The following is a 19,402-nucleotide window of genomic DNA, read 5'->3' as shown; positions in this document are numbered from 1 at the left end:
CCGATGTGCAGGAGGCTGAATTAATGCTGCAGCCCCTTTAGTCGAAGGCTGTGTGCACACCATGCAGATTTGCAGCGGTTCCGCAGCGGATTTTACCGCTTAGAAACGTTGCATATCTGCATTGTGATGTACAGTAGCCTTAAAATCAATGGAAAAAAAAAAAAAAACCATTGTGCAGACGCTGCGGATTTTTCCGCGGTACAAAATCCACAGCATGTTACGGCACAAAAACCACAAGAAAACGGCATGAAAAATGGAAGAAATCCGTAGGAAAAATGCGGGTCATTTGACCTGCGGATTTCTTCCATTCTGCACGGAAAAATCCGCAGGGCCAAAAAGTCCGTCTGCACTCAGCCTTAGGATCGGTTGGGGTCCCAGGAGTAACAGAGTGCTGACATATCCCAGCTATATACCAGGATTAACCCTTTACTGAACAATTATCAGTGTCACAACAATTCAGTGATTCAGTTTTACATTCTGCTCAATAATTGATTCTGCATCTGATCTACAGGGAAGAGGAAAAAACAATAGGAACAATCCCCCCATGACTCCACCATATACATTGTATTATTAGAGGGTCCCGCTGATAACTCACTATATACAGATGTGTCCATGTGACAAGGAATAATGTCATTATAACGTGACGAGGACGACATCGGCCTCAGCTTCTTATTGTAACAGAGGCCCCATCACTCACATAGATGATAACATGTAGGGGTTCAGTGAAGGAGGCGGTGAAGGTGTGTAAGTGTCTGATGGGGTCACACAGCTCATAGAAGGACAGACGCCCGGCCTCATAGTCTAAGAAGATACCAAGTGTTGGACATGTTGGCTTTACACTGAGGGTTAGTTCATTGGAGTTGTGCCATACTTTATAACCTCCATTATACATATCCAGACTCCAAGATTTATCATTATATCCAATAGCAGACTTATCGCCATCCTTTTCTATACTGGGATAGGACAATCCGATGGCACAGTCTCCCATCTGGTCCCACTCTACCTCCCAGTAATGTCGTCCCGAGGAGAGGCCACATCTGCTTAACACCTGGGGGTAATCCACAAATCTCTCTGGTGATTCTGGCATTTCCTGTTTTTCTTCTGATATTGTTGCTGTTTTCAGATCTTCTGATACCTTCATACATTCGTAAGCAGTGTCCACATCCAGCAATATGTCTGGGACATGGACCCCGAGCTCTGATGTTACAGTGGTGACAATATCCCTTATAGACCGGTGTAAGGTCAGTGAGATCAGAACCTCATCCAGATCCTCCTCAGAACTGACCTCTCCACCATCTCCAAGACTACATACTGTGATGTCACTTTCTTGTAAGAGTCTTATTGGGTCGGTGACACGACACATCTCCTCCACGTGACACATCTTCCTGGACAGCTCGTCCTCCTGTATTTCCAGTTTCTTGATCAGATCAGATATCTGGGACATAATCTTCTCCTCCTGCCTGGAGACCTCGCTCAGCACTTTCTTTTCTGCCATTTCCAGTTGCTCCTTAATGTCCATAAATATCTTACTGATGTTCTTCCTCTTATCGGAGGCTTTCTCCTGGATATTTTCTTTATGATCTTGCAGATTCTGGACTCTTGTCTGAATTTCTACTTTTTGTGGGTTTAGTTCATCCAGATATTCCCTCAGTTCCTTTTTCTTCTTCTCAGAAGCCTCATCTAGAAGTTCCACCTGGTGTCCTCGGTGTTCACCAACCAGACAGCAAGACACACACAGACAAGCCGCGTCCTGCGGGCAGTAATATTCCAGAACCTTCTTGTGGAGGGAACATTTTTTGCTGCCAAAAGATCTTGTAGGATCTATTAATATATGATCCACTGTATTGTTGTGGGCTGTCAGGTGGTCGTCACATAGGGAGGTCTCACACTGCAGACATGTCCTTACAGCCGGTACAGGAGACTTTGTACAGTAAGCACAGAAGATCCTGGTCTCCTCCATATCAGGCTGAGTAGATGAGAAACGCTCCACTATGCTCCTCAGCTTCCGGTTCTTCTCCAGGGCCGGACGCTCCGGATATTCTGCTCTGCAGTCAGGACAGGAATACCCTCCAGCCGCCTCCTGGGCATCCAGCACACTCACAATACACGAGCGGCAGAAGTTGTGTCCACATCTCAGGGATACGGGATCTGTATAGAGGCTCAGGCAGATGGAGCAGTTCAGCTCGTCCCTCAGCTCAGCAGACACCATTGTAGTGGGAAAGAGCGGGAACTGAAAGTGAAAGAGTTTCCTCTCAGTAGGAAGGCGGAGAGTCTGTGCAGGATCATTAACCCCTACAGCTCCTTGGTTGTGATCACTGCTGAATGCTGATCCATATTTAGGAAGAAAGCACTTAGGGTAGGGGCACACGGTCAGTAAACGCTGCGGGTTAGACACTGCGTACATCCACATCGTCCAGATGTTACAGCATAGTGGATGGGATTTCAAGAAATCCTATGCCCGCTAAGCGTGCACCGATACCTGTGGCTACCTGCGGAGACGGACATGCGGTGTGTCTTTCCAGACCACAGCAAGTCTATTTTGCAGAGACGCGAGCCTCCGCAAGATAAATTTCACCCGTACAATGTATTGGACGCGGTGATTCCTCACGGTTCAGTGATCACATGGGGATTCACCTGCGTTCTATAGCCGGCAGCGGACATGAGCTGCGTCCAAAGCGCTGCCGATTACTGATCGTCTGCACATCCCCTTACTGATCAGCCATGAGGATCTGGTGTGGGATTAGGAGTTGTAGTGACTCCACCTGATCATATTAGGCCTCAGTCACACACTAGTATTTTTAATCAGAATTTTATCAGTATTTCTGTTCCAAAACAAGTAGCAACTCCAAAACACAGAACAGGTGTAAATCTTTCAATTACAGTTTTTCCCTGTATGTTTCATGTTTTTTTAAGGCTAGTCAAAAAAAAAAATGCACCAAAATTGCACAGACCCACAGCAGGCAGGAGTTTGGACAGTTATCCCCTTCACGCCTTTTGATGTCATGGCAATTGTGCGGAGACACAGGAGATGTGCCCCCCGTGGTTGCCACCAGGAGCTCAACTTAAAGGGGTTGTCCACTACAAGGACAACACTTTACTGAAGAAAATATTTGGCCCCGATAAAATAAAAAAGCCTATACTCACCTACCATGCCGATGCATTTCCAGTGGTGTCGGCACTCATGGTCCTGGGACTATCGAGTGGTCTTGTGACAAGTTAGCTTGGTGCCCAATCAGCGCAGGCATCACTGTCTCTGCCTTCGGGCAAATTGAGCATGATGAAGTCCGGGCTGTAGCTGATCTCTGACTTCTTCATGTTCAATTCGACAGGAGGCGAGGACAGTAACGCCAGCGTGGATTGGGTGCCTGGGTCACGTGTCACAACAACAGCATGGGAGTTTCGGGGAGAACGAGTGCTGCCACCACGGGAACAGCGCCGGCACGAGAGGGGAGTGTAGGCTTTATTTTATCGGGGCCAAGCGTGGGGGATGAAAAGTGTTGTCCAAGTAAAGGACAACTTCTTAAGTTAAAGCGGAACCTGGCTGTCATTGCCAGGAGCATTCCCCGCACTTAGATGGCTGGGAAAGGAAGGTGACTCCCTCTTCCTTTTGACCGGCGTCCCCATGATGTCATCACCAGGGCCCAATCGTTGCCACGACCTCAAGTTCAGCCAGCTATACCAAGCCTGTTAGGCCATGTTAGGAGCATGGTCCAAGTGGCTTCTCTCTGTGCAGCTTTCACGGGTATAATGCATTGCAGTGTGCTATACCAGTGATCAGAGTAAAAAAAAGTCCTATAGAGGAACCAAGTAAAAATAATTGTAAAAATATTTGAAAAAACAAAATCACAAAATAGCCAAAAAAAAAAAAAATTTCTACCAATAAATGCACATACAATATTTATACAAAAAAAAAAATTTGTATTGCCACGTCCATAACGACCCAACCTATAAAACTGCCCTACTGGTTAATCCTTTCCATGAATACCGAAAAAAAAAATAAAGCATCGTTTATTTGCCACTTTTTTTATCATCATACTGCGGAACTAAAAGTGGAATAAAACGCGATAAAAAAGTCGAATGGAAATTGAAATGGTATAGCTGAAAATATCGTTTTGTCCCTCAAAAAACAAGCTGCCATATAGCTGTTAGCTAAAACATAAAAAAGCTATAGCTCTCAGAATAAAGCGATGCAAAAAATTTTTCATATAAAATTGTTTTTAATGTATACAAGCACCAAAACATAAAAAAACTATATAAATTTAGTATTGCTGTAATCATACTGACCCAAAGAAGAAAGTTATCTAATCACTTATACTGCACGAGGAATGGCATTAAAATAAATAAAACCAACTCTTCACCTGCTGTTGATTTTTTCATTCTGCCTCCTAAAGATCGCAGTAAGGCTCGGTGCACACTTATCCTGCGCTCTGCATTGAGCACTTACACCGGGGTTTCCATGTAAATCTATGAAAATACATGATTCAGTGAGAACCCCTGGCGGAAGATTCCCTATAATGAGGCAGAAGGAGGCACTGTGGATGCCGTCTGGCCTGTGATCTGGCAGTGTCTGTCTTTTTAGGTGTGCAGAAAAGTGTTCTCTTCTGAGCAAAGGCATGGCTAGGGGTTTAGCTCAGGGAGGGCAAAACATCTGACTGCTCCTCTAACTAAATAACCCTGATTAAAACTATGGTGGGGCACCCTAATTGTTGGCATAGGTAGGGCCGCTTTTAGACAAAGTAGGGCTCTGGGCAAAAGTTTAAAGTGGGGCCCCAAATGCTCACATCGTGCACTATCACAAAGAAATATTTATGCTGTATTTACATGCGCTGAGTTCAGGCCGCTAAATGAGTGTGATCGACAATATTTAAGTCATTCGACACTTGTTTCCCTGCCTCTTTACACCGGTGAGGAAGAATGATGGGTACAGATAGTCCTCGAAACAGTATAATGCAGGTCCCATATAGTACATATAGTATATCGCAGACCCCTCACAGAGTATAATGCAGCCCCCCTCACAGAGTATAATGCAGCCTCCCGCAGATTATACTGCAGCTCCCTCAGAGTATAATGTAGTCCCCTCATAGAGTGTAATGCAGCCCCTTGAGAGTACAATGCAGCCTGCTCAGAGTATAATACTGTAAGGGGGACGACCGGACCGCGGGTACCTGCATGCCGGGTCCAGAAATGTTGAGGCTGCATCCCCAGTTTCCGGGGGGGAAGCCTTAGTGTGCCGGACCTTCCCCTGTTGCCTGGGTGAAGGCCGAGAGAGGCGGAACTTTCTGCTGACCTGGGGAGGCGAAGAGAGAGTGAGGAAAAGCGCGCAAAGCAGGGGAGTTTTGGTGCGAAACTGGGGCAGCACACAGAAAGAGGAGCGCCATGTCCCATCCCTCCAGAGAGTACCAGCGCTGTGACAGGCCCCACCACCTGCAGAGGGGCCGCAGCACAGAGAAGGGCCAGGCTTGCTGCAGCAGACCTGAAGGACAGGGATCTGTGTGTCCAGCATGAGCAGCAGACCAGAGAGGGAGAGGAACATGCAGTGTGTGCCTGGTGACTACAGAGAGAGGTGCAGTGTGCCAGTGACTACCAGAAAGCAAAGCGGAGAATGTTCCATGTCCATGAGTACAACACACGTGCCCCATAAGAGTGACCGGGGACAGGACAGACACTTGCACTCTGACTGTGCCAGTAAATATATGCCGAGCCACGTTGGGCTCGTACAGGACTGTGGCACATACCCTTGTCAGACACTACAGCAGGGACCAGTGAGTGCTTCAGTCCCAGGGCATCCGTACAGCGTAGGCCCACACCCAAGCACCACGACCGCCACCGCTGACAGAGACTGTGAGAAGAGTTGTGCAGGGGCCACATCGGGCTCAGACAGTGCCGTGGCCAACACTCCTCCGGCCACATCAGTATATGGACTAGGGCTCAGCGGAAGGTACCGGAGACCGACCGCTGCCACCAGAAGATGGGGCAATGATGCCCACAGGACCTTTCTGGAAAAGATACCGCACCAGCTGTTGTCAGTGCTATCCATTTCATGGACTTAGGAATCATTGACTCATCAAAACTGCCAGTATTTGAACCGTTATTTCTTCACCTCACCATATCCGTTGCTAACTGTACTGTTTTTACCGTTTAATCCATTGCCTCCCTGCATGGAGTATTCCCTGATAATATACCTGTTAACCCTTGCTTTGCCTCCTGCCCGTCACTGCATCCCATGTTCCTGCTTACATTACAGCCCCCACAGAGTTTAATGCACCCCCCTACACACATAGTATAATGCACCCCTACACACACAGTTTGATGCAGTCCCCCACGCACTGTATAATGCAGCCCCCCCAGAATATAATGCAGATCTACACACAGTATAAGGCATCCCCCTCAAAGTATAAAGTAGCCCCACAAAGTAAGTATAATGCAGCCACCCTACACACAATATAATTCACCCCCCCACAAACACACACAGTATAAGTCAGCTCCCCCACAAACAGACACACATTATAGTGCAGCCCCGCACACACAGTAAAATGCAGCGCCTTCAGAGTATAATGCAGTCCCCTCAGAGTTTAATGCAGCCCCACACACAGTATAATGCAGCAGACACACACAAACTAGAATGCGTTCACACAGTATAGTGCAGCAGACACACACAATGCTTACCTCTCCTCCTCGTTTCCCCCTGCATGGCTTCTACACTCTGCAGAGCGTCTCAGCTCCCCTGCTGGCACACACTGAGGCAGAGGTGGAGTTATGGGAGGAGTGTCATGTGATGCTCTCTCCTCCATCACTGCTTTCAACAGTATCAGCATCTATTATGCTGATAAGTTGAATGCGGGGGAAGGGGGCAGCAGCGGGCCCCTCTTACTCATGGGTCCCATAGCGGTCACTGGCTAGGGCCCCTGGAAGAGTGGGGGCCCTAGGCAGCTGTCTGGTCTGGCTACTCCTAATGCCGGCCCTAGGCATAAGGGAACCTCAGCCGTTAATCATGGCATTACTGAAAATTAATCTCTATAAAAAGAAAAAACACTTATTACCGCCACATGGTGCGGTAGATACCACTTCTGCAGAACATATAGCAGATTACAGTACAGTTATAGATGGTGACTTACAGCTGACGTTCTTTCTGATGGAAACGTTCACTTTTCCCGTCTTTTCCATCTGGCCCAGACCAACATGACAACTTCTCCAGCCACGACTCAGCTGCAGAGATTACAACAAAGACATATATGACTTCTCACATTTCCACTACCGCTGAGGAGGCGGCGCAACAACGCAAGAGGGGGATGATGGACGGCTCTAAGACGCTGGATACCGGGGAAGAAAACAAACCTTCTGGACACACACGACGTATGGCGGGGAATTTATAAAAGTCTATATTTCGGCATTACTAGGGATCAGAAACATAAGAGCCACCTTCACAGAATGCGGCCTTAGTGCTGCTGAAGGTGGCTCTTTCATTTAAAAACGCCCTGGGGGGGTGACAGGTTCCCTTTAACCCCTTAGAACCAATTTTGACCTTAATGACCGGGCCAATTATTGCAATTCTGACCCCTGTCCCTTTTTGAGGTAATAACTCTGGAACTCTTCAACAGATCCCGGTGATTCTGAGTTTTATTGTGACATATTGTACGTCATGATAGAGGGAAAATTTCTTCGATATGACTTGCATTTATTTGTGGAAAAAAACTATCGCCACAACGCTAAACCTAACCCCAAAATCTAAATCTCATCATGTGAATGTGGCCCAATTCTGGACAACCCCTTTAAGTTCTCTATCAGTGGAGTTAGTTTGTTTCTTCATTATAAAAACCATAAGAAATAAACTGGAGTATAAGTTGGTATAGAGGCAACATGTAGGTGCATGTTCACACTGGCCATTATGCGTAACGCCATTATACGTAGTGCTCAGCCGTACACTTCTGATCACTTTTTACAGTTTTGTCATTTTTGACACATGTAAGGTTCTAATACTAGAGGTTAGGACCGTCCCGACTGGTTGCATCTTGTCGCTGGTGTCATCAATAACACTGATTACCGAGCCCCCGTGTTATTTATTTGCATTATTGCTTTTTACTTACTTATAGCAGCGGATATGTTCATGTTGTTTCCATCTTAGGTTTTATCTGTCACTTTGCAATAATCGGCTGCTGCCCCTTTATAACTTGCTATGGTTATAGAAATACCGGAATCAAAACTTTTATTACCTTCATTTACAACCAATTTATGTTCACCCTAAGGCCTCTTTCACACATCAGGTTTTCGCCGTCAGGCACGATCCGGCGCTTTTGACAGAAACCGGATCCGGCGAAATGCAATGCCGGATCCGGTTTCCCCCCATTGACTTGCATTTGCGCCGGATCGCGCCGGATGGCCATGCGTTTCTTCCGGTTTTCGCCGGATCCGGCAATGTGTCGCGATCCGGCGTCTGGAAAAAACGTCTACTGTAACGTTTTTTGTCTCCGGCGGAAAAGCCGGACACGCCGGATCCGGCACGTCCGGCTTTTTCACACAATGAAAGCCTATGAGCGCCGCAATGCGCCGGATCCGGCGAAAGCCGGATCCGGCGGCCGGATCCGGTTTTTTGGTCTGAGCATGCTCAGTAGCTCTGCCCACAGGAGATATATAAAAGCAAGACAATGGGACCCTCAGCCACACCCAACATGCCACCCAAGCCAAGAACAGGAGCAGGAGAAGGCAGCAGACATCTGCAGCAGCAGCACCATCAGCACCACCCCAAATGGAGCAGCAAATGGAACATGCTGAGGAGGGGAGTCCAGCAGCAGATGAGAGATGGTAATTATCAAATCCCCCATTCCTCCAAACTAGGGCCATGGAATATCAAGATATTCATTGGCCCTTTGTTTCTCTTTATTCAACAGCCGCCAAAGAGATGCAGCAGCAGCAGAAATGGCATCACTGGCAGCAGCAACAGCAGCAGCAATACCCACAGCCATGGAGTCTGGCCATCAACAGGACAGCACATCTTCTTCTGGGAGCCCTCCCTCGCATCGTCAGCGTTTGACGGTAAGTTTTTATTTCCAAAATCCATCATCTCTGTAATATATGTCTATTCATTGACTTTTATTTCAAAACAGGAATCACAAGATGAAGAGGAGCTCCAAGAAGAAGAAGGAAGGGGTGGACAGACGCTTGGAGTGGGCTCACAATTGGTAAGTTTTTTGCATCAAACGCAGAAACACAACATCACACTACACACAACACATAGAAAACAATGTTCTGCAGACCACACACAGCAAACAAATGCCTACATCCAAAGACATAACATTTTTTGTTTTCTTCTCTAGTCTTCCCAATCTGGTGCTCGGCCAAGAGGTCCTCGCAGTGCCTCCCAGGGTCGTCGGCGACAGCAACGCGGCGGTCACCAGCGTGTAAGTATAAATATTTTTGCTTTGTTTTTTTGCACTTTTTATTTCATTTCTTTTGTGGAGGCTAATTATGTTATTTTTGTCTTTTTCTTTAACAGCCTTCACAGCGTGCTCCCGACTCTGACGGTGAGGATGGAGGGATTGATGTGGACCGCCTCATCGATCTCGTCAGAGAAAGGGAGCCGCTCTGGAATATGGCTGACCGCCGCCACGCTGACCTGATCGTTACCCGACGACTCTGGGAGGAAATCTGTTCTCTCCTTGTGGGCCGCTGGGAGGACCTCGAAGCTCGGGCCAAGATTAAAGAGCGTAAGTATATACAGTACCGGTTGCTTGATGTAAACCAGTGTTTCCCGAACTCCAGTCCTCGTGGTCCCCACGGATCATGTGTTCAGGATTTCTATTTACTATGGAAATCCTGAAAACATGACCCCTGGGGACCATGAGGACTGGAGTTTGGGAAACACTGATGTTGTATACTAACCACTCCTTTCTCGTTTCAGGGAACAGAATTGTGAATCGGTGGCGGTCTGTGAGAGATCGTTTCAAGAAGGAGTTCAATAAAGAGATGCGGGCCCCGAGTGGATCTGGAGGACGCAGGAGCAAGTACAAGTACGCACAAGCCCTGTCGTTCCTCCGGGAAACAATGGTCACCAGAAGGTAAATATTACACACCACATGTGAAAAAAATGTTAGATGTAACTTTTTTTTTTCAGCCAGGGCCATACCATGTCAGTATTTTAATTGTTTTTTTTCTCTTTATTACACAGCACGGTGAGCAGCACTCGGGAGCCTGCACGATTGGACCCTTCTGAGGCGATCCCTGAGGAGACCGGCACCGAGGGACACTTCGACCGCCCCGGTACATCTGCACCTTCCCAGCCTTCCCACACATTCGACCCATCTGTCCCATCCACCAGCACAGGAGCATCGTGGCCGCCTACATTACATGAAGCTGCTGGTGAGGAGATCGCTTTCCCTTTACCCCACCCTTCTGCCCCTGCCACCTCTAGTACACCTGCGGGTACTGGGCGGCAGCGGCAGAGGGGTCAGGAAAAGAGTTATGCGCAAGAGTTCTTGCATCTGAATGCATCTTTCCAGAACTGTCTCAAAGTCTTGTCAGAGCAAATCTCCGCAGGCTTTCAGCAGATCATCTCCAGCATTCTGGAGGTGAAGACACTTCTGCAAACCATGCATTCAGAAGCAAGATCTTCGCCAAACCACACCTTTTTCAGGTCTGTTGTGGAGCGCATGGAAACGCTCTCTCCTGCCCAGCAGATGCATGTAATGCATTCGTGCCACGGTGCTCTACAGCAGGTTACCTCCCAACCTCCACCTCCCACCACTGTAGTTCCTCCACCTGCACCCCCTCCAGCCACTTTCCATCCTCCCCCTCCTATTACATACCAGCAACCTCACCAGTACCAGACATCTCCCCACTTCCAGCAACCTGCCCCGTCCCAAACTCCTTCCCCGTCCCAAACTCCTTCCCCGTACAACTTTCCATCAACATCATCTGCTCCTACAGTCCCTGCCCAACCCTCCACTCCACCGCCCACCACCTCTTCTGCCTCCCACATGTCCACCCATTCTGTAGCTTTTTCCACACCTTCACCTCTAACTGTTCCTTCCCCACCACGATCCCAGTCCTCTCTCCACACACCCAGTGTCGAAGTGTCCCGCAGCCCCTCCAGCAGTATTTCCACCCCACAGTACACAGATTTGTAATGTGTGTTTTTTGTAATAAAAATGCCCATTGGGTTTAAAACCTTTATTAAAAAAGTTTTTTGCACTTTAAAAACATTTTACAAAAAAAAAAAAAAAAATTTAAATAAAAGTTAAATTATCGTTTCACAATGGTTGTCTGTCATTTCTTTCTGCGGCGAACTATGTTTTAAAAAAAGGTTAAATACAGGGTATTTCAAAGGTAAAAAGGTATTCAAAACCAGGTATATAACTGTGGGTAAATTTTAGCTTTTTGCCACAGTTGTGTTCCTGGTTGTGTTTGAAGCAAAGTATTTCACCTAAAAAGTTGTGTTTATTGTTGGTGATTTCCTAACAATGTACACAACTTTTGTTAAAAGGTGAAATACTTTGCATAAAACACAACCAGGTACACACCTGTGGCCTAAAGGTAAAAATAGTAAGACCATGACAAGATAGCCAACTTTGGTTGGCAAAGGTATATACTGTTGGTCCAGAAGGTACACAAGTTTAGGGCACAAATCTTTCACACTCTGTCATCCCAGTGTACTCTGCCTTGAAGTGACATAAAGTATAGTGGAAAATTGTCCCTGAAACCGTCACAGAACTTCTAGTGGTAATATTTCCAATGACAACATCCATCTTCGCCAGTAACTTGCTCTTCTCTCCAACCTGCACTTTCTTCTCTACAACCTGTCAAAGAAGGGCTGTAGGAACATGCTATATCTAGTTTTCCAGTAGCCAATCCCGTTCGGAAGGCCACAAGGGTCAATTTTAAAAACCGGATCCGGCGTAATCCGTCGAAAAACGGATAGAAAAACGGATAGAAAAACGGATGAACCGGATGAGACGGATCCGGTTTTGTCTGTCAAGAACAAGACGGATCCGGCAGAAAACTGGATCCGGCACTTCAGGTTTTACAAAACATTTGCCGGATCCGGCATTCCGGCACGACGCCGGATCGCGCCTGACGCCGAAAACCTGATGTGTGAAAGTAGCCTAAGGCCTCGTTCACACGGTCAGAATTTTACATCAGTTTTTGTGTCCAAAACCAGGAGTGGGTGATAAATCCAGAAGTGGTGACGGGTTTCTATTAGACTTCGTCTGATTGTTTCTCTCCTGATTGTGGCTACAAATACTGATGTAAAATACTGACCAAATACTGAACATGGCCCAATAATGGCTTCGTCCCACCATGTCTGGGCTTTTGTCCCCGCTTCTATTACTCACCCTCTCTCCATTGTTGTAATTGCTATGTAGCTCCTCCTCATCGGGATGGGGGGTATAATCTCTGCACTGAAGTAAATTAAATTATAACATTAAGGCCGGGGTCACACTTGCAAGAAACACTCACGAGTCTCAATACTCGGCCCTGGAGTGTGCGGCTGAGTGCTCCAGTCCGAGTGCCGGTGATTGAGACTCGAGATTTGTGCGAGTTTCTCACAAGTGTGACCCCGACCTAACACTTGTTCTCCTTTCCTGTGATCGGGTCTCCCCGGGTCTCCAACTCAAATCTCCATGTTCTCAGGCAGCAGCTCTAGCTAGGAGCCAAAACCAATGATGATACATTCAAGAGAATATATTGCAGGAAGTGACCCTAGAAGCAGATTATACATGTACATTGTATACAGCACTGTATTTGTATTTCTATACAGAGGAGAAGAATAAGTCAGATTTTTTTTGTTTAATAAAACTACAAAAAATAATAAAAAGCCGTTATAAAAAATAATTCTCTTTTTTTGTGAGTCTTCCAAGGTCTCAAATACACAACCTTCAACATTACCGGCAACAGCTGAAGCTACTGCACCACAGGCTCCGGTGATGTCCCTGGGATAATTGTTTTTATACGTGATCTGTATTGCAGGCTCAGACTCTACAGGCTGATTACATAGAGATACATCTGGACATAGCAGTGTCTCTCTATGTCTCTGTATTCTAGACGGAGAATAAAAGAGATTTGTTTTGTTCCTATAAAATTACTAAAAAAAATGAAAAACAATTACAATAATGTCAGTTTTAATTATCATTTTTTTTAAATAATAGACATTACGAATCAGCCAATAACATGGATATATATGGTGTCCCTGTAACGACTAGCACAACACAGCGATCAGATTATTCACAGAAATCGGTAAATGGTGTAAAACATATGCTGCGATTGATATTTTTTCTCTATAAAAACCATTAAAAATGTAATAAAAGTGTAATGCTGAGGCCGTGTTCACACCGTAGCGTAAATGCCGCGTTTTTTCTGCAGGTGTCTGCACCACACAGCGCAATAACAATCTCCTCTGATTACTGCGTGTTTGCCGAGTTTCTTTTATGCGTTTTCTCCCATATTTGATGCGTTTTTGCTTTTTTTGCACGGAAATTCTGCAGTCCCAGCAAAGTGAGAGTGATTTCATGAGAGCGGCGCCCCCTGTGGTCTAAAGACGCTGCTGCACTGTGCGGTTTTGGTGCTTTTTTTTTTCTCTCGTCTTCTATGTGGAGACTAAAAAAATGCATTAAAAAACGGCCGAATCAAAGCTTTTCTACACTATAAAAAGCTCATTAAAGTGGAGTCTTTCCTTTTACTTGTTTCGCCTTTTCTGAGAAAAATCCCCAGAATAATTTGGTCAAAAAAGGGTTTTTATTCATGGAAAAAATAAGGAAAAGGAATAACAAAGCATTAGAAAGCTGTATGGTTCTGGTTGATGGTTTTCTCACTCCGGGGTCACACAGAAGAGATCGGGGACGTCTGTCCGGCATCGCTCTAGATATCTCTCATTTAGATTTTCAGGCCATGATGAAAGGGGCTGTGGGGTCCTGAGGGCCACGTCTCGTTGGAGCGCGGCCTGTGGGAACATCGCCCAGCCCTTGGGTCTTTTAAATTTATGTGATAACTGGTTATTGGTGTCGATGTTATGGGTTTTTATGGTTATTTATTAAATATAATCCAAGTGACTGATTTTTACCCCAATCAGGTCTATTCTTTATCTAGTATGTAGGATTTGTGTTACCGTGACTGGAGAAAAATCTGCAACAAAAACGGGCGGAAATTGCTGTTTTTTGTTATTTTGGCCTCTACAGGGTTAATATAAGGTGATGACACAGTCCCATGTACCACAGAAAGACACCAATGGAAACCACAGCTTGTCCCAGCAGACACCGCCGTCACACAGCTCCGCTGACAGGAAATTGTGGCCACGCCGTGTATTGGTCACCTGTACATTAACACTAAGGGTGTGCGGCCCTAACTCTCCTCACATAGGTCATCGATGTCGGACGTCTGTGTCACCCTGGTGCGCTCATCTCCCTGTGGAGATCCAGCATGGCTGCCTGCGCTCCGTACAGCCGGGGTCTCCAGCGCCTTCACATAAAGCGATTAGTGACACAGAGTTCTGGAAACCCTGTAATATGGCGGCCGGCCTCCGTCCTACACAAACTGTCTCCTCAGAGATCATTTCTGTCACTGACCATAAAGCCTCCGTTACACCGAGCACAGCTACAAAATGGCCGACCAGGATTCTGCTCCTGAAATGGCGTCTCAGCTGTTGTGTGAGGGGTCACAGCCGCCTCTTCCTGCACATAACACACAGCCGGCCGCGCCATTTATCAGCTATGGACACACGATTACACCATCGATCTGAGGAAATGTCTGTGAATCTGTCAGATATATGGAAAAGAACCTCATTGTAAGAGATGGAAATGAGCCGCCATCCTCCTCCTGACACCAGGTGTGATGCCACCTACCATGGTTCTCTTCAGGGCTCTCCGAGACTACCCTGTGCTGGTTGCTATGGGTTACCATTCATCCTGTTACCTTAGAGAAGTCACCTGGTTACCTTGGTTACAGTATTACCATGTAAATGTAATGCTAAAGGGCGACTGTCAGCACCGAACGACTGTTCACACCAAGTCCAGGCTCCATCATGGCGGCCAGCCAGCTCCGTGCAGCTTCCCATCTATCTCCGTCCTTCTCAGCACTATGAAGTCAGAACTGTCAATCAAAGTAGAAGGGGCGGAGATAGCGGGAAAACAAGCAGGTGGGAGGGTGCACTATAAATGATTGGCCGCCATGATGCCCCGAGCGCCCGGACTTGGTGTGAACAGTCGTTCTGCGCTGATAGAGGACATTTAACCCCTTCATGACTGATTAAAGAATTAAACAGTGTAAGGAGAAAAAAAAATAAATAAAATTCCCAGAATTACACATTGTTTGGTTGCCGCAATAATGTGCAACAGACGATCAAAACATCGAATCTGCCCCAAAATGGTATCAATTCAAAAGTCACCTCAAGGCGGAAAACAATAAGCCCTCACCCAACCCAAGAGCCGGAAAATCCTGAGCACGTGACGCGCGTCGTGTTCACACAGCGGAAATACGTCCATTCTACGCAGCATTTTCTCAGCACTTTTTAAGACAATTTTCAGAAGTGAACCGGCTCCAAACCCGACTGAAAAAGAAGTGGTGTGAACATCCCCCAACAGAGAACCACCAGAACACAGAACCAGTGTGAAGCTCAGAGCCCGCGGCGCCATGATGATCTGTCTGCAGTCTGGATATAGCACACATTGCATCTATGGGGGATCTCTGCACATAGGACCCCACCAGAGCCTGTGCGGCCTCCGTGTATCCGGCTCTGCTGTGTGTACGGCGCCTTAGTGACTACAGAGATACAGGAGCAGGGGGATAGAGAAGCGGCTGAGCGCACACAGGACCCCCGATCTCGTCCCCTGATTACTGATCACACGTCCTCCTATATATGAGATGTTTCTGGTGGGATTAAAGGAAATCTTTATTTAATTTCATATAATATTGAGAAGATCTAATAAAAAATACACAACGGAGACCACAACTCCCATCATCCTCCACAGTCCGGGCGATCAGATCACACAGATCAGACGTCACCGGGGTCCTGTAACACTGCTGGAGACATCGGGAGATTACAGGACATTTCACATGGTGGTATATAGCTAGAGTATACCATCAGTGTCTGACTGGTGTGGACCCCACAGACCCCGAGAATGGAGGAGCCACAGTGCTGATTTAGTGTGACGCTCCGGACCCCCGATGTGCCCCCCATACACTGCGGCTGTACTGCAGCTCCTGCACCGGGGGAGTCCAGAGCTCCGATGTGCAGGAGGCTGAACTAATGCTGCAGCCCCTTTAGTCTCAGGATCGGTGGGGGTCCCAGGAGTCAGAGAGTGCTGACATATCCCAGCTATATACCAGGATTAACCCTTTACTGAACAATTATCAGTCTCACAACAATTCAGTCATTTTTACATTCTCCTCAATCATTGATTCTGCATCTGATCTACAGGGAAGAGGAAAAAACAATAGGAACAATCCCCCCATGACTCCACCATATACATTGTATTATTAGAGGGTCCCGCTGATAACTCACTATATACAGATGTGTCCATGTGACAAGGAATAATGTCATTATAATGTGACGAGGACGACATCGGCCTCAGCTTCTTATTGTAACAGAGGCCCCATCATCCACACAGAAGACGACATGTAGGGGTTCAGTGAAGGAGGCAGTGAAGGTGTGTAAGTGTCTGATGGGGTCACACAGCTCATAGAAGGACAGAAGCCCGGCCTCATAGTCTAAGAAGACCCCAAGTATTGGACATTTTGGCTTTACATTGAGGGTTAGTTCATCTGAGTTGTGATATACTTTATATTCTCCATCATACATACACAGACACCAAGATTTATCATTATATCCCATACCAGACTCCTTTCTTTTCTTTTCTATACTGGGATAGGACATTCCCAATTCATATGTTCCTTTCTGGTTCCACTCTACCTCCCAGTAATGTCGTCCTGAGGAGAGGCCACATCTGCTTAACACTTGGGAGTAAGTCAAAAATCTCCCTGGTGATTCTGGTCTCACCTGTTCTTTATCTGAATCTGCTGCTGTTTTCAGATCTTCTGATACCTTCACACATCTATGAGCAGTGTCCACCTCCAGTAATATGTCTGGGACATGGAATCCGAGCTCTGATGTCACATTGGTGACAATATCCCGCATAGATCGGTGTAAGGTCAGTGAGATCAGAACCTCATCCAGAGCCTCCTCAGAACTGACCTCTCCACCATCTTCCTCTGTGTCCTCATCACCTCCATGACTACATACTGTAATGTCACTTTCTTGTAAGAGTCTTATTGGGTCGGTGACACGACACATCTCCTCCACGTGACGCATCTTCCTGGACAGCTCTTCCTCCTGTATTTCCAGCTTCTTGATCAGATCAGATATCTTAGACACAATCTTCTCCTCCTGCCTGGAGACCTCACTCAGCGCTTTCTTTTCTGCCATTTCCACTTGCTTCCTAATGGCATTGAATATCTTCCTGACGTTGTTCCTCTCATCGGAGGCTTTCTCCTGGATATTCCACTTATGATCCTGCAGATATTGGACTTTTGTCTGAAGTTCTCCTTTTTGTGGATTTAGTTTATTATGATATTCCATCAGTTTCATCTTCTTCTTCTCAGAAGCCTCATCTAGAAGTTCCACCAGATGTCCACGGTGTTCGCCAACCAGACAGCAAGACACACACAGACAAGCCGCGTCCTGCAGGCAGTAGTACTCCAGAAGCTTCTTGTGGTGGGAACATTTTTTGTTACCAAAAGATCTTGTAGGATCTATTAATATGTGATCTAATGTCTTGTTGTGGACATTCAGGTGGTCATTACAGAAAGTATTCTCACACTGCAAACAGGATTTCACAGCCCGTACAGGAGACTTTGTACAGTAAGTACAGGAGATCCTGGTCTCCTCCATACCAGGCTGAGTAGATGAGAAACGCTCCACTATGTTCTGCAACTTCCGGTTCTTCTTCAGGGCCGGACGCTCCGGATATTCTGCTCTGCAGTCAGGACAAAAATACCCTTCAGCCGCCTTCTGGGCATCCAACACACTCACAATACACGAGCGGCAGAAGTTGTGTCCACATCTCAGGGATACGGGATCTGTATAGAGGCTCAGGCAGATGGAGCAGTTCAGCTCGTCCCTCAGCTCCGCAGACGCCATTGTAGCGGGAAAGAGCAGGAACCAAAAGCTAAAAAGTTCCTTTCCATAAGAAGGGAGGAGGATTGTGAGAATAATTAAGCCTTCAGCTCCATGGTTGTGATCATTGCTGAATCCAACTTAGAAAGAAACCAACGATCAGTCATGAGGATCTGGTGTAGGATTAGGAGTTGGAGTGATTCCACCTGGTCTTATTATGAACATAATCCACCACCAGTATGATGCAGGAGAAGTAAGCAGATAACCCATAAAACTTCAGTGCATAATAAGAAGAGTCTTCACAAATTTTGAGTTGGGTGAAGTAAAATCCATCTCCACCTCTTCCTATCAGGCTGAAATATACATTTGGGGTCCGGCAGGCGACGCTGTATGTGGCTGATGAAGGACTCATCGTTAGGTCTTATTCACACATCAGTGAAATCACGAGCCGTTGTCCATCAGTGGTTTTGTTCTCATTTTCATCAGTGTTCGGTCAGTTTTTACCATCAGTGTTTTATTGGTGATTTTCACAGATGAGGGTGAAGCTTCTCCTGTCTGATACAATGTTAGTCGCACTGACGCCGTCTGTGATTATTTTTCAGACTCATAGACGTGAATTGTTCAGTTTAATTTGTATAAATAATGAACATGTTGCCGGATGTTTTGCAGACCACTCGTCCCACAAAAAACACGGACATGTGAACAGCCCCATAAACCATGTACCTGTTATAGTCCATCTGTGAGAACCACGGACAGATGTCAGAGGGGCGGTGGGGGACATTCAGCAGACGCCTGGGACAGCGGGACGCAGACCCAAATCCGGGACTGTCCGCCGTATCCGGGACGGTTGGGACCTGTGCATTTATTATTTTTGTTCATTCATAGTTGTAGCAGCGAGAACTTTTCCTCTTCGTTATATGAGGTTTCTCTTTCTTGTGAGATGTTGCGCTTTTTAACAACCATTTTTCCAATCCTTTCTGTACGGCCGTGTTCACATGTAGCGTAACTGTTGCGTTTTCCTCTGTTGCTTCTTATCTACTTGTGCACCAAACTGCACAATAACAATCTGTCATTATTGTGGTTTTGCCGGGGTTTTTTATGCCTTTTTTCCTTTTGATTGTTTTTGGTGCAGATGTGAAGCCGCGTTTTTAATGTTTTTGTACAACAGAAAATCTTTGATTCTGCATTAAAAATACAACTGTGTCTTTTTTGTGTCTTTTTCAGGCTCCTCATAAAGATAAAACGCCCCAAGACTGCAGCGTTCAGCAGCGTCTTTAGACCACAGCGGGCAGGAGGTCACATGAA

The 19,402-nt window shown here is 46.4% G+C and overlaps 1 protein-coding gene across 1 annotated transcript; it reads right to left on the bottom strand.

The window, feature by feature from the left end:
* Positions 1-406: 406 nt before the first annotated feature.
* Positions 407-19,248, bottom strand: LOC141050635 (uncharacterized). The gene is given in 4 exon segments (XM_073547223.1): positions 407-673; positions 676-2,452; positions 16,383-16,564; positions 16,567-19,248. Coding segments are annotated over 4 exon segments (3,717 nt in total). The 5' UTR covers positions 18,122-19,248; the 3' UTR covers positions 407-470.
* Positions 19,249-19,402: the final 154 nt, after the last annotated feature.

The sequence above is a fragment of the Dendrobates tinctorius genome, unplaced genomic scaffold, assembly GCF_039654945.1.
Source record: "Dendrobates tinctorius isolate UK_male_01 unplaced genomic scaffold, ASM3965494v1 ptg000152l, whole genome shotgun sequence".
In the NCBI taxonomy this organism is placed as follows: Eukaryota; Metazoa; Chordata; class Amphibia; order Anura; family Dendrobatidae; genus Dendrobates; species Dendrobates tinctorius.
This window is presented reverse-complemented; position numbering and strand designations above follow the sequence as displayed.